General features: G+C 36.7%; 1 protein-coding gene across 4 annotated transcripts in view; it reads right to left on the bottom strand.

Annotated features, from left to right (window-relative positions):
* The window catches only part of LOC139946614 (receptor-type tyrosine-protein phosphatase T-like), a 43225-nt gene that overhangs the window by 20333 nt on the left and 8513 nt on the right, over window positions 1–14379 (bottom strand). The window contains exons 2-10 of one of the 4 annotated variants that reach the window (XM_071944330.1): window positions 12494–12736; window positions 10982–11150; window positions 8806–9105; window positions 5808–6059; window positions 5127–5258; window positions 4690–4836; window positions 4128–4262; window positions 2860–2997; window positions 926–979 (exon numbers count right to left, since the gene is read on the bottom strand). In XM_071944330.1, coding sequence (XP_071800431.1) covers window positions 926–979; window positions 2860–2997; window positions 4128–4262; window positions 4690–4836; window positions 5127–5258; window positions 5808–6059; window positions 8806–9105; window positions 10982–11078 — 1255 coding nt within the window. In that variant the 5' untranslated portion in view covers window positions 11079–11150; window positions 12494–12736. Of the gene's footprint in view, window positions 1–925; window positions 980–2859; window positions 2998–4127; window positions 4263–4689; window positions 4837–5126; window positions 5259–5807; window positions 6060–8805; window positions 9106–10981; window positions 11151–11584; window positions 11602–12493; window positions 12737–14379 lie in introns of those variants that run through there. The other 3 variants (XM_071944332.1, XM_071944331.1, XM_071944333.1) reach the window with 3 other exon arrangements.

Genomic DNA, 14379 nt, shown 5'->3' with positions numbered 1-14379 from the left:
TGACTAAGCGGTCAAGTACACTTGATTCAAGCTATGGCGTTATCTGGGCCAAATTGCATAGAGCTGCTTAAGCACAAATTTTGCTAAAGCTAAAAAAATGCTTAGTAAAATCAGATTTCCAGCCAAGACTCCACTCAATTGTTAAGCTAACAACAGCTAAATACCAGTCACAAGCAATGCATATGACATAAAAATATATGGCCAGTAACAAGTGTTTAATATGCAAGCTATTTTCGTGTTTAAGCAAATTTTGTGCTTAAGTAGCTCTATGAAGTTGGCCCCAGACCAGAAGAGGTGGGTTTCAGTCCCGGTCTTGACACGTGTGTGACATTATTGCTTTGTCCTTTGAATAAAAAATATGGTGTGTAATACACGTAAAAGAACCCAGTTACAGTGATCATAACAAGACGGGGCTTGCCTCTGTGAATACTGGTATGGTTGGGTGAAGATTATGCCACCAGCACCTTGTAAACCCTTACATGGTGTTGTTTAAATAAACAAGTCTTATACAGTTGTAACTCTACATACCTTGTATAGAACATGTTCTTTTAGATGCCTCGGGTGTGATTATGTGTTAGAACTAAGCATTATTACCGAAATGTTTTCATTGGAGGGGTAATCAATTTATTGAACCATTTGTTTCTTTTTTAAACATCATTTATGGGAGGGCAATGGTTCAGAACAACACCCGCCTCCCCCACATATTACTGAATGCAGTATGGGCAGCAACAACTTTTGTTTGCTAAATAATTATGCGTACTCACAAAGCCCATAAAATGTCAATGAAACTCTTCATTATCATGCAATGGTAAATGGTATCTTGGACTTCTTGTCACCAAAAGGAATTCTTACAATTGTAAATTGGAACAGTTTGTTAACAGTTGATTTGTTTTTTGTTAGACTCCATGTTGTTTGCAAATCTTACCGTAACATTTTGTGCAGTTTGGATTGATGCCAATCTGACCATAAGGACAAGAGTCTGTAAAACATAGATTGTTCAAAAATATAATAATTAGTATTTGTCTTTTAAAATTATTATAAGAAATATCAAATGCATCAACAAAAATAATTTTACCCCAGTTTCAATGTTCAGTTCATTTAAATTTGGCTTACACCCTTTGGGACTTCAACCAGGAGTAAACTGTTACCCGTGAGGGCAAAGATGGTTCTTGTGATTGATTTAGTTTGGTGTGCTACATAGTGGCAGAACAGGCTGCATATATATATTCCCTCAGGTAACTGAGATGGTGAAAGGAATTAAATAAATGGGAACTAAACTAAACAAAAGTAGTAAATTCAAGTTGCAATTGGAATTTTGAAAAATTACTTGGTGACCTACCAACTGCTCAATAGAGACACAATAATTGGATGATCTGAGCAGTTGGGGTTCAGCTTGTAAAAGGCTTCAATGTGAGCATTTTGTATACCTCTAACATTTATCCAAGTAAGCTTTAGTGAATCACATAGTATTCATGGAACATGTATATGACAGGACTCTCTTTGGCATTCAGATTATATAAGTTATCACACAAGCGCCAGTGGAATACAGAAAAATATAGCGCTTCTGCGTCCCATATCCAACGAGTTCGGCCTCGTTGGATATGGGACGCAGACGCGCTTTATTTTCCGTATTTCCACGAGGTGCGTATGATAACGTATTTATCTTCAAGCAAACTTGGCGCGAAACATAGAACACACAATACGCAATATAGGTTTTTATCACCACTCCATTCTGCGAATCTGATTGGAGGATTAGCGCGTACTTGAAGATAATATCAAATATCACAGCTTTTTGGTAAACTTAAACTTTTATGTAGTCTAAATGTGGACAGAGACATAGAAAGACAACAGAGAGACCTAGACATAAATCAGTTTCACAAAGGCTAAAAATGAAGCAGCCACCAAAAATCAATCAATCAAAAGTCATATTTAGTGCCAAAAGCAAACGCTTGCTCCTTGGCGTCAAGGCACAAAATTAATAAGGTAATTAAAGGGTAGCGACTAGTTCTTTCATGGCCGTTTAAATACCGGCAGGGTCGGATTGCCTTGTGATAAAGGCCCGAGCCGAAGGCGAGGGCCTTTATCACACGGCAATTCAACCCTGCAAGGCTTTAAACGGCCGTGAAGGAACTAGTAACTACCCTTTTATTCCCATTCATAAATACCTTTTCGGTAAAAAGGCGTCATAAAGTAAGAAACTCTGTAAAACTTATCCGTTTCCGCATGGTTTCCGTGCTTGTTTCTACCTCCATGGTATGTGTACATGTTACATGTACATGTATGACATCCGTGTGTTGCATGCCTATTACCGACAGTTTTCGGTTCCGTTCGTGCACATGTGCGTATAGTCTTGGTGCAACAGACGGTCTGGTTTTCCTTTCACACACAACGCGGCCAACTCACCGACAGCGCCTGCATCGCCCGTAACATGAAACGTCTTGCATCAAGACTAGCGTGGAGTATCCGCTCACAACCGGTTATAAACACTGGTCATTATCAAAGGTTTAAACACCCCCACGTGACGCGCTCTCCACCAATAGAAATAGCGAAACTGTCTGAGTTATTTATGAATGGTTATTAAAGACTGCATGAACAAGTGAGCTTGGAGAAACAAATGACTAATCACACATTCAACTGCCAGTATCATTTCACAAGAACCAGTAATATCAGACTTAAATGAATAAATGCACCGTCGTATTAACCATATTTACCGCATCTTACCACGACACCATGTGTCAATATATACTTGTGCTGAATCAGCTACCATGTTTCACATGGCTGTTCATTTCAATAGTAAATGAAAATGCCAGAGTTATATTTGTAAATAAATATGGATAGAAAAGTTTAATGTGTACTTACTTTGGCAGTTTTCACCCCTAAATCCTCCCTCACAAAGTACACCAGTTTGGCATGCACCAGAAACTCTGTTACAAGCTCCACTACCAGCACAATGACACTCCTGGGCACAATTGACTCCAAACCACCCATCAGAACAGTCTGTATAAAGGAATAAAGGAAAGGTGATAAGAAACAATGTCAAGGCTGTCAAATGTCAAATCTATTAGTTTCAATCTAAAGCGTAATGATTAGAAAGTTTACTACCATTGTAGAAAATTCAACACACTATTGAAAACTATGAGTAACATAATTTCCATTAAAGTTAATTTCAAGATATTCATATCATGTCTTCCTCAAATCATGTATCCTCCAAGTATGGTAACTTTGAAAGCAAAAGGACAGATCTGTTGAAGTTTTCGGGTTTTCTATATTTTGGAGGTTAAGAACTTTTATTTGAGTTGAGACAATTACATACAAGGAAAAGATTTTTGATAGCTACAGCATACAAAGTATTATTTCCAGAGACTAAAACATTGATAAAAATTAAAACTTGAAAGCAACCATAGATGTTTATAAACCATAACACAGGTTGCAGTCTCTGTCATGTTGTCTTTGTTCGTAGCTTGTATAATTGGAGTGTTCCTGCTTTATTGAGCTCAAATGTAGCGTTTACACTAACATCTATAACTGTAAAAAGACAAACTAACACAAAACTACAAGTATTAACTACTATAGCTGTTATCAAACCATTTAGTCTTTAGACAGCAACTTGATACAAAGAGAGCTTAAACCATTTTTGTTATAAAGTTTCAGAAACAGTAAGTGCAATCATTCATACTTGTACACTTTCTAGGTGACTGTATGAAAATAAACATTTGAAGGCACTGAACACTTTTGGTAATTGTCAAAGACCAGTGTTCTCACTTGGTGTATCTCAACATAAGCATAAAATAACAAGCCTGTGAAAATTTGGGCTCAATTGGTCATCGAAGTTGCAAAAAAATGATGAAAGAAAAAACACCCTTGTTGAATGAATTTGTGTGCTTTCAGATAGGAATAAAAGACTTCTAGCTAGAAGTCTTTTAACATTTTATTGAGAAATTACCTCTTTCTCAAAAACTACGTTACTTCAGAGGGAGTCGTTTCCCGCAATGTTTTATACTATCAACAGCTCTCAAATGCTTGTTACCAAGTCAGTTTTTAAGTTAATATTTGTTTTGAATAGTTACCAAACGTGTACCTTCCCTTTAAGATAAAAGGATATCCATTTATGTGAAGTCTCTACTCACCCTCGCAATTGACTCCTGTGAAGCCAGCACTGCAGTTACTGTTTGGGTTGCAAGTACCAACTGAACTATTACAAGCTGAATTTCCACATCGACATTCCAAAGTGCAACCTGCACCATACATACCATCTGGGCATCCTTAAAATGAGAGGAGAAGTTGCAAGCTTTTTTACTAACAATAGAAATTCTAAAATGTCACTGATACGCAACTTGTAAGGATCACAGGTTAAATCAGAAGTAATTTCTTTTATAAATTCCAGTTTCATCTTGGAAAAAGAAGTTAAGAAATTTTTTGAAAATAAGTAATTTCTCAGAATATTTTGTATGAGATAACATAAAAAGATTCTGGTACAGTTATCATACTACTGATAATGTAAACTAATCTTGAAAGCTTAAAGAATTTAAACATTTTGCCATATAAATACACAGTTATTGCCTATAAATTTTGATGACTTTATACCAGTAAACATGGCAAACGGTATAATTACACTTAGTTGTCGTTCACTTGTTTATTTTGGGTTTTTTTCTTTATTGTTATGATGATCAAAAGGATCTTTGTTAACACCTTGTTCGCAATTTGGACCTGTGAAGCCAGCAGCGCACGTACAGCCGAAAGGATCTGGAAGACACAGTTGATTACCAAGGCAACCACTAGCAGATCTAATGGTGCATGTGATACCACAGTCTTGACCAAAGCAGTTGTGATTATGCACTGTGGAAATATTAAAATAAATCAGTTATTATTTGTTAATATCTGGGTACACTTATTGCAAACAATCAACTGACTCTTAGAAATAATCATAACATCAGAGAAAAGATCCAACATTTGTGTTTGTTATCTTTTGGTTGATGTTGGTTCATGTGATTCCTTTGTATATTAGACCGTATTCTTCTTCTTGACAATTAAACATCCATTAAGTCATCATAACTAACTCTTCACACGATGATGTGTTCATATTAGTTAACCTTAAACTGTGGTTCAGAATTGTGTTTGTGACTTACCTGATCGACAACGGGAACCGCTAAATCCTGGAGCACAGATGCAATCACCATTCTTGTCGTCACACTGACCGCCATTGTAGCAGAATGGACAGTCATTATCGCACGATGAACCCCATTTATTGGGAGAACACTCTGAAAAGGAAATTTATCAAACATGTCTTTATTACTATCAATCCAATTCAATTTCATTTTAGATGAATCTTTAATTGGATTATGAACATCATGGTCATGCCATGAATGTAGAGTTTTAGACTTCTATTTGATGTGAAATGTTGATGTGTGACTAACAATTACATTTTGTGGCAGTGGAAGAAACTGTTCTGACAAGTTAAACAAAGTTACAAAGGTTGAAAAGTTTGAAGACAGGTATCATGTGGGATCTAAATCTTCACCTAATCAATAATAATTGAGGACATAGACAGCCATATAGAGGTTTTTTTTTAAACATGTTCAGCAATTTGAAATGAATTTGTCAAAAAAGTAATTGTCTACTTCAATGAAACAAAATGATAGGCAAACAAATCTTTAAACCAATTTGAGTAGATATTGTTTGAAGCTTTGCATGGAGTAAAGGTTTATTTGTTATCAAGAGTTTTTATAGATACATCTGTGACTCATAATAGAGAAAAAAGAAACTATTTTATAAGAAGAAAAAAACAAACAAATAATCTGGCAACTTACGTCTTACAACGAGTTTCATGAGTGCATGGTTCTGTTCATGGTGTCTGCCATCTAAGAAGCATTCATAGATACCAGTACGGTTGAGTTGGACATTAACGATACTGATGCTTGATTGGCCATTCCATGCAGTGACGTCATTACCATTGTGTCTCCATCGAAGCTCAGACAGTGATCCGTTATGCTGTGTCATTGTCAATGTTACATCCTCTCCAGCACTCGTTGTCAAGGTGGATGAGGCTGGAGATACATCCCCTACAATCAATAATAAGCTTAGTGGATAGACCGTTACATAACTGTGTCATTGTCAATGTTACATCCTCTCCAGCACTCGTTGTCAAGGTGGATGAGGCTGGAGATACATCCCCTACAATCAATAATAAGCTTAGTGGATAGACCGTTACATAACTGTGTCATTGTCAATGTTACATCCTCTCCAGCACTCGTTGTCAAGGTGGATGAGGCTGGAGATACATCCCCTACAATCAATAATAAGCTTAGTGGATAGACCGTTACATAACTGTGTCATTGTCAATGTTACATCCTCTCCAGCACTCGTAGTCAAGGTGGATGAGGCTGGAGATACATCACCTACAATCAATAACAAGCTCAGTTGTTGGACCGTTATATAACTGTGTCATTGTCAATGTTACATCCTCCCCAGCACTCGTAGTCAAGGTGGATGAGGCTGGAGATACATCACCTACAATCAACATGGATTCCCACATGGATTTTGAAGATGTGTTTAGACGAGCTCGTTCCTATCATCACGAATATCGTCAATCATTCTCTGCTGCATGGTCATTTCCCAGAAGCAATGAAACATGCCCACATCACTCCCTTGCTTAAGAAACCTAACAGGGTACAGAACAACTCAAGAACTACAGGCCCATTGCAAACCTGTCGTTTCTTTCAAAGACAATAGAACGTGCAGCCGCTGCCCAACTTCAAAATTACCTCACCGACAACAATCTTCATGGACACTTCCAGTCCGCTTACAGAAAACATCATAGTGTTGAGACTGCCCTTCTACGTGTTCAAAACGACCTACTCCTGGCAGCCGATAAGGGGCAAGAAGCTATTCTTGTCCTCCTTGATTATTCATCTGCCTTCGACACGATCGACCATAACATTATGCTTCAGCGTCTTACGAACAGATACGGCGTGTCCGGTCATGCTATCGGTTGGTTTGAATCCTATCTAGAAAATCACACCCAGAGTGTCGTCATCAATGGTGCTCTTTCGAACCCTCAAGTGCCATTCTGCGGTGTTCCTCAAGGATCTGTTTTGGGACCGTTATGTTTCACTCTCTACACATCCCCCTCGAAGACATCATCGAGGGCCATGATATCAATAGAATGTTGTACGCCGACGACTCCCAGGTATACGTCATCACTAACGAGCAAGATCACCCAACTACCATCTCACTGCTAGAACACTGCCTTAATGACGTACGAGCATGGTCTGTCGCCAACAAACTAAAATTGAATGAAGAGAAGACCGAGGTCACTGTGTCATTGTCAATGTTACATCCTCTCCAGCACTCGTAGTCAAGGTGGATGAGGCTGGAGATACATCACCTACAATCAATAATAAGCTCAGTTGATAGACCGTTATATAACTGTGTCATTGTCAATGTTACATCCTCTCTAGCACTCGTAGTCAAGGTGGATGAGGCTGGAGATACATCACCTATAATCATTAATAAGCTCAGTTGATGGACCGTTATATAACTGTGTCATTGTCAATGTTACATCCTCTCCAGCACTCGTTGTCAAGGTGGATGAGGCTGGAGATACATCACCTACAATCAATAATAAGCTCAGTTGATGGACCGTTATATAACTGTGTCATTGTCAATGTAACATCCTCTCCAGCACTCGTAGTCAAGGTGGATGAGGCTGGAGATACATCACCTATAATCATTAATAAGCTCAGTTGGTAGATCGTTATATATTTGTGTTATTGTAAATGCTAGATCCTCTCCAGCAATTGTAATCAAGGTGGATGAAATATTATCTAGAGAAAATATATAAAGCAAATGCATAGTCATTTCTTTTGTAACTTGAAACTAGTTTGTGACTTAAACTTTTTTTCCCCAATGTTTTTGTATAAAATGTGTGTCCCTGATGTACTTTTTCAAACAGTGAATACAAAGCTAAAAAATGGCAATGAGTGGCTCAAAGCCAATAGGTTGTCTCTTAACATTAAGAAAACTACATTTGTGTAACTTCATGTTCTTCAGTAGAATACACAAATTCCAAAATCAGAAAGTCTTTATTAATAATAGCACAGGGACGTATCGAGAACACCGATTGTTTAGAATTGTTAGGATTGTATATTGATCAATCTCTCTCTTGGAATAAGCAAATTAATAACACTTTCAGTGTACTGATTTCATCATCCCTACATGTATCCTCATACCACACTAACTCCAAAAAGTGTCAAACATGAAGGTCCTAAGCTTTGGAATTCCTTGGTTACCTCTTTGAAAGATATACAGAGTTTATTCTTATTCAAGCGGAAACTAAAAACTCAATTAATCAGCAAATATTCTAAGAAGCAGACTAACTTTATTCCAACCTCGAGTTTACTTTATATAATAGCTATGCCAATATCTCAGTTGTAATTTAGTTTGTTACAGTATTTTCATATTGTTGTATTGTTCTTTGTTTTGTTATTGTATGAGTGGAGTCTCTACTCGACAAGCTGATGCTTCTTGGAGACCTCCATCCTCACACAAGTACCTATTGTACTTGAATGTTTTCTTTAATTTTTATATATCACTTTTCTTTGTGTGTAGTAAAACAAAAAATGAATGAATGAATAAATGAAGGTGTAACCTTGTGAAATTAGTACTGCTTACATGTTAATGGCCAATTCTTGAATCAGTTTATCGACAGTAAATCTAAACTTTTGCCACAGACGATAAGTTGATGGTGAAAACCATAATTCATTTATGTTAAAGTAACATGACAGAAGCTATTACTATCTCACTTACCGTTTTCCCGCAAAATAATTGTTGTTATCTTTACAGGGTCTTGTGTGAAGATGCAGTTGTAAGCACCGAATCTGGCTGCCCCAATGGAGGCAGGCATCCTATAAAGTATGGCACTGACTGTCTCGTGACCTTCCTCATATCCTGCAGTTGGTAGACTACTGCCATTGCCAGTATCTAGGACACGCTCAAAGGAGACTGTTGCTCCAGTGTCACTACCACTATTGTAGCCACCAATAGTATGTAAATTTCCTTCTGTTGCATAAAGTCTTTCATTGTAGCACGTGAAATCAGGAACTGCTCCTAGCAAGCAAAAAGCAAACAGTACGATAAAAAGAGAAAATATCTTTAAACAATTGAGACCATTTACTTTTATTTACAAAACTTGTAAGATAAATATCATGTGGATTATTCAAGGCATTGTAACCCTATAGTCTCAAGATGATTAAAAACGGTTACATGTTCAGTCCTGCAATGGGGAACATGGAAAACCGTTCACAAAAGCAAACAATATGAATTATGCTTTTGAAATGTTTATAATGAACAGTATTTTATATTTCATTTCTTTTTGTGCACCAAGGGATAGGCTTTGTTGAAGAGGGGCTCCACGGTAAAATTAAGTTTTGTCACAAACTTGTGTTCCAATTTATAGTCATATTTAATGTCTTATTTGATACTCTTACAGTGTGAATTTTAGCAACATCCGGAAACATCTACTGGGATCACATTCAAATATACAGGTCTGTACAATTTTTGTAAAGGAAACTTTTAGTTCATTCCTTAATGTTGATGATGTTCAATTGGACCGTATGCAAATATTCCTGTTTGGAATGGTGAATGTAGAGACCCGATCCAATGAAGTTATGTTTCAAATGTAGCTCTCAAAGACAAAATAAATAGACCTTTTACACTTTTCCAGGTAAGAGACTTGTAACTTCTGACCACTTTCATAATGACTATCTTTTGAAAAATGGGTGCATCGTATATCTAGGTCAAATATAGGAACTTAAAAACAAAAGATTGATTGAAGATAATCATGTTGTAATTTTCCCTGGATTAGTGCTTTCACTTTCCTTCAAGCACTTTTTGTAATTTTCAAACTCTTTGCTACATTATGTTTCTGATACAATCACATATAAGCTGAATAATCTTTTAAGAGAGTGGACACTTTTGGTAATTGTCAAAGACTTGTCTTCACAGTTGGTGTATCTCAACATATGCATAAAATAACAAACCTGTGAAAATTTGAGCTCAATCGGTCATCGAAGTTGCAAGATAATAATGAAAGAAAAAAACACTCCACAGTTTCTATAACTATTACACACCAAAGAGAAAAAAAATATAATCTAACTAAAATAGATACTGAAAGGCTGGATTGAACAGGGAATACATTAATACAACAAATCCTATGAAAAAGGTTAAGAAATATTTCTAAACGGTACAGACGAACAAAAATGTAAAAGAATAAGTAGTGAAAAACTTTGGGACTAAAGGGATTTGGTTACACAATGTGAATAAAAATGGGCTCTTGATGAGTGGTTCGCATACACTTGCGTACACCGATGACCAAGGTCAGTGAAATATTGTATACCCCTAATGGAACAACATCAGCAAGCCATTGGATCCCAGAGTGAATTAAAATAAATCTGCTATAAAATATGTGAGATAACTTATAGGAAACGCAACTGGTTTTAACATTTTACCCAAAATAGTATCAAAACAAGGAGCACTAATACTTTCTAGTCTAAATCGCTCTACTCACAGCTTCAGAGGAGAAAATGAGCTTGTTAATTGAACTGTATAAATAACAGGTTATTTAATTATGAAACTGGATCAAACACTTGAATACAGAGGGCGCACTTTTATGAGGTTATCCAAAAAAGGAAAGAATAAAAGCATTTTTACCCATCGCTAACTGACCCACTTAATTCTGGTGCCAGTGAACAAACTTGAACCACAACCGAACTATGAGGAAGTAATTGAAACAAAATACAATTAGTACCGCTTTGTAACGTGATACTTGGTGTTTTTGTGGTGGTTTTTTGTGTTTTTGGTGTTTTCTTTTTTTGGGGGGGGGGGGGGTTTCCCGAAGCAAACAAATACCCCCACATACAAACACCCCCACAAACAACAAACAAACTAACAGAGGGAAAGCTATAAAAATATAAAATCGTCTTACCTTGTGAAGAATGTGTTAGAACTAGAAGGACCAGAAGCAGGCAAAGTAAAGTACATCTAGACACAGCCGGACAGTCTTTCATCCCGTGTCCATTCATTGTAGTTTGTAGTGACACCTTTAGGTTATTTGAAGACGACCTTCAATGTATAGTGGAAAACTGCAATACTTTCTGTGGAAGAAATAAACTAAATTAAAAATTTCCAAAGCAGACATCAAAAGTGCATGGGCAGTGACTAAAGCAACCCGTCATTTGTTTAACCTTCTTATCACCCAAAGGAAACACCAGTTTATTGTTTTGTGCACCAAATTTGAAATTTTCCTGATTTTGTTGTTTGTGTAGGGGTGTGCTAGAATAACAAATTATTTAGCCAATCATTAAAAACGACTCCAGGAACTAGAAATAATGGTCTCCCAATATCACTATAGATATCCTAACTTATTCTATCGTTGGCAGAGGTTTGGTTTTTTATATGTTCAATTGTATAAACTTGACAGCCCCTGTTCAACTTATTCCTTGTGTAAATGTCCAAAGATTCAAATTAAAGTCAATAAAATAAAATAATACAAACTAAAAAGTAAACAATCAACACAACACAAATATACCTGAAATTACATTAAAACGTAACTTGAAGTGGTTTCCATTAAAAACCCGCACGACCGTTGGTAAAAAATTATACTCCGGACGATGAGTTTTTGCACAAATTTATCTCATCTTTCCTCCAGATCATGAGAAGGGTTCCTTCGACATTTAGGTGAATGTTTATTTGGTTTTCCTTCATATGGACATCTTCCTGGTTCGTAAAAATAATATACTCTGTCAGGAATTTCACAAAGAGGTAAGACTAGTCTTATCTTGAGTTAAGGACGAGTGTGTAGCCTGAAGTTTTTAATATCTCTCTTCAGTTCTTTGTGAAATCGACACCTAGCTGCCCAGTCCATTTCATGAAACGCTAAGATTAATCCCATCTCGAGTTAGGACGAGTAACCCGTCCTTACTTATAGGATGGGTTCAATGCGACCTAACGTCTTCGGATACGGAACTTAACTCATCGTAAATCCACAGATTAATCCTAAGTTTGGTGAAATCGACGGCTGGTCCTGCTGGGTAAACACTAGATAAGTGTTGGGTAAACCCTGACAAGTGGTTAAGTTTTCACCAACAAAATATAAAATAAAAATAGACAAGGGGTAAGCCCGTCTATTATTCAGCCCGAACGAAAAATAAATTTACAAGTCATGGTGAATGACAGAATAATATATGCATGTTATTACAGGCCATCACAAAAAGGTGACTGAGCAAAACTACAAAAACCTGATAAAACATGCCCCCCCCCCTTATTTTACTCGGATTCTCCACACAAAAAGTTCTATAGGCCTATACAAAATTACATAAGAAATAATGTTTATACCTGTCACATAAGCGATTGTGTGGAATGCCATGTCCAACCTTACAATACACTTTTGAGAAAGAAAGGATAATCCTTAAAAAATTAATAGACGAACTTGACTTACCAAGCCCTACAAAAGCATCCACCATCATCAGAGTAATGAAAATGCAATGGTGAAACACAATACTATGTTCTTATGTTGTATTCGGCTCTCTACATTTACATGTACTTCCTTGTCAGGTGTGCAGAATGGCCTATTGTTGCTGAGGTACAAGTTCCCAAGTTCATAATTTCAATTGTGTCATAGTGTGGGAAACTCTTGCTGAAAACCTGGACCCCATACACAACTGGAACCACTTGCTGTTACCTATGAAGCCAACAAAGCAGAAACACATCGAGGAAATGTCCTTAACACAGTTCACCCAAAGTTTGTTTGTATTTTTAAGGTCATTATTGCTTCAATCAGATTCAATGATTTTCAAAAGCTCATGCAAGGCACGTGATTAAACCAACACAATATCAGAGAATAGGGTTACATTCAGTCCTCAGTGGTAAATTTAAATGTGAAAGTTCACTTATTATGAAATGAGTTACAAGAAGTATAAAGTTGTGAAAAGGGCATTTTAGGCCCTGGAAAGTTTATGTAACAAGTATCGATAGCAGCTATTGAAATAATTATGTATTTATTATTGAAATAAATGAAACCAAGGATTCCTCATAATGAAGATAATCACTGTAGCTTTGTTCAAGCCTGAGGAAACCTGTCAACAAGGGTGCTTGTTAAATGTGAACCAGAAACAATGGGGTTAAAGGAACACGCCTTGGATCGGTCGAGTTGGTCTTTGAAAAGCGTTTGTAACCGTTTGTTAGTGCATATGGTTAGAAAGATGTTTAAAAAGTAGAATACAATGATCCACACACATTTGCCTCGAAATTGCGTGGTTTTCCTTTTACTTTGCGAACTAACATGGTTGGCCATTTGTGGGTTGACTCCCATAAATGGCCGACTGTGTTTGCGATGAGGTAAAAGGAAAACCACGCAATTTCAAGTGATACTAGTGTGGATCATTATATTCTACTTTTAAAATATCTTTTTATAATCATGTGCATTCTATAACAAACGTTTACATACGCTTTTCAAAGACCAACTCGACCGATCCAAGGCAACCTGTTTCTTTAATCCTACTGATTGCCACTGATCCTACTGATCACCACGATAAGTATGCTGGGTTCTTATACGGCTACACCATCCAGTACTTGGGACCAACGGCTTATTGTCCCATCCAAAGGATAAAACAATGCTTATTTTAAAGATGCTATGTCAGATTTTTGGCCCCAAACATTAAAAAATAGATTTTTTTGAGTGAATGGTATTTCAAAGAGTATCACCCGCTCAACTTTTACTTTTAATGGTCAGGAACCATAACAAAAATTTAAAACGTTTCTTATAAAACACATAAGAATTGGTCACGTGATATATTGTCGGGATCCCGAAAAAAAATAATTTTGAGCACTTTATTTCACTGCTACTAATAATTGGCGGACTTTTTTGAGCAATGGCTCAAATGAAAGCTTGTAACTTTCTCGACCCCCATCAAAATACCTATTGAATTTTAAATCAAAATTTTTGGGTCAAATCGGTAAAAAATCTGACATAGCATCTTTAAAAGACACACCCTTCAAGTGCAATTTCTGTCACAATCCAAAATTGTTGGATGGTGTGTTTAAAGCCATTATACACTTTCGGTACAGGAAAAAAAAAAGGTTCACAGATTTACAAATAATTTACAGGGTTTACAGAAGATAGTGGTGAAAGACTTCTCTTGAAATATGGTTCCATGAAATGCTTTACTTTTCGAGAAAAAATTTAAACAATATCAATTCTCGATAGCGAGAATTACGGATTTATTTTAAACACATGTCATGAGACGGCGAAACGTGCGGAAACAAGGGAGGGTTTTCCCGTTATTTTCTCCCGACTCCGATGTCCGATTGAGCCTAAATTTCCAC

Source organism: Asterias amurensis, chromosome 13 (genome assembly GCF_032118995.1).
Source record: "Asterias amurensis chromosome 13, ASM3211899v1".
NCBI classification, from domain to species: Eukaryota; Metazoa; Echinodermata; class Asteroidea; order Forcipulatida; family Asteriidae; genus Asterias; species Asterias amurensis.
This window is presented reverse-complemented; position numbering and strand designations above follow the sequence as displayed.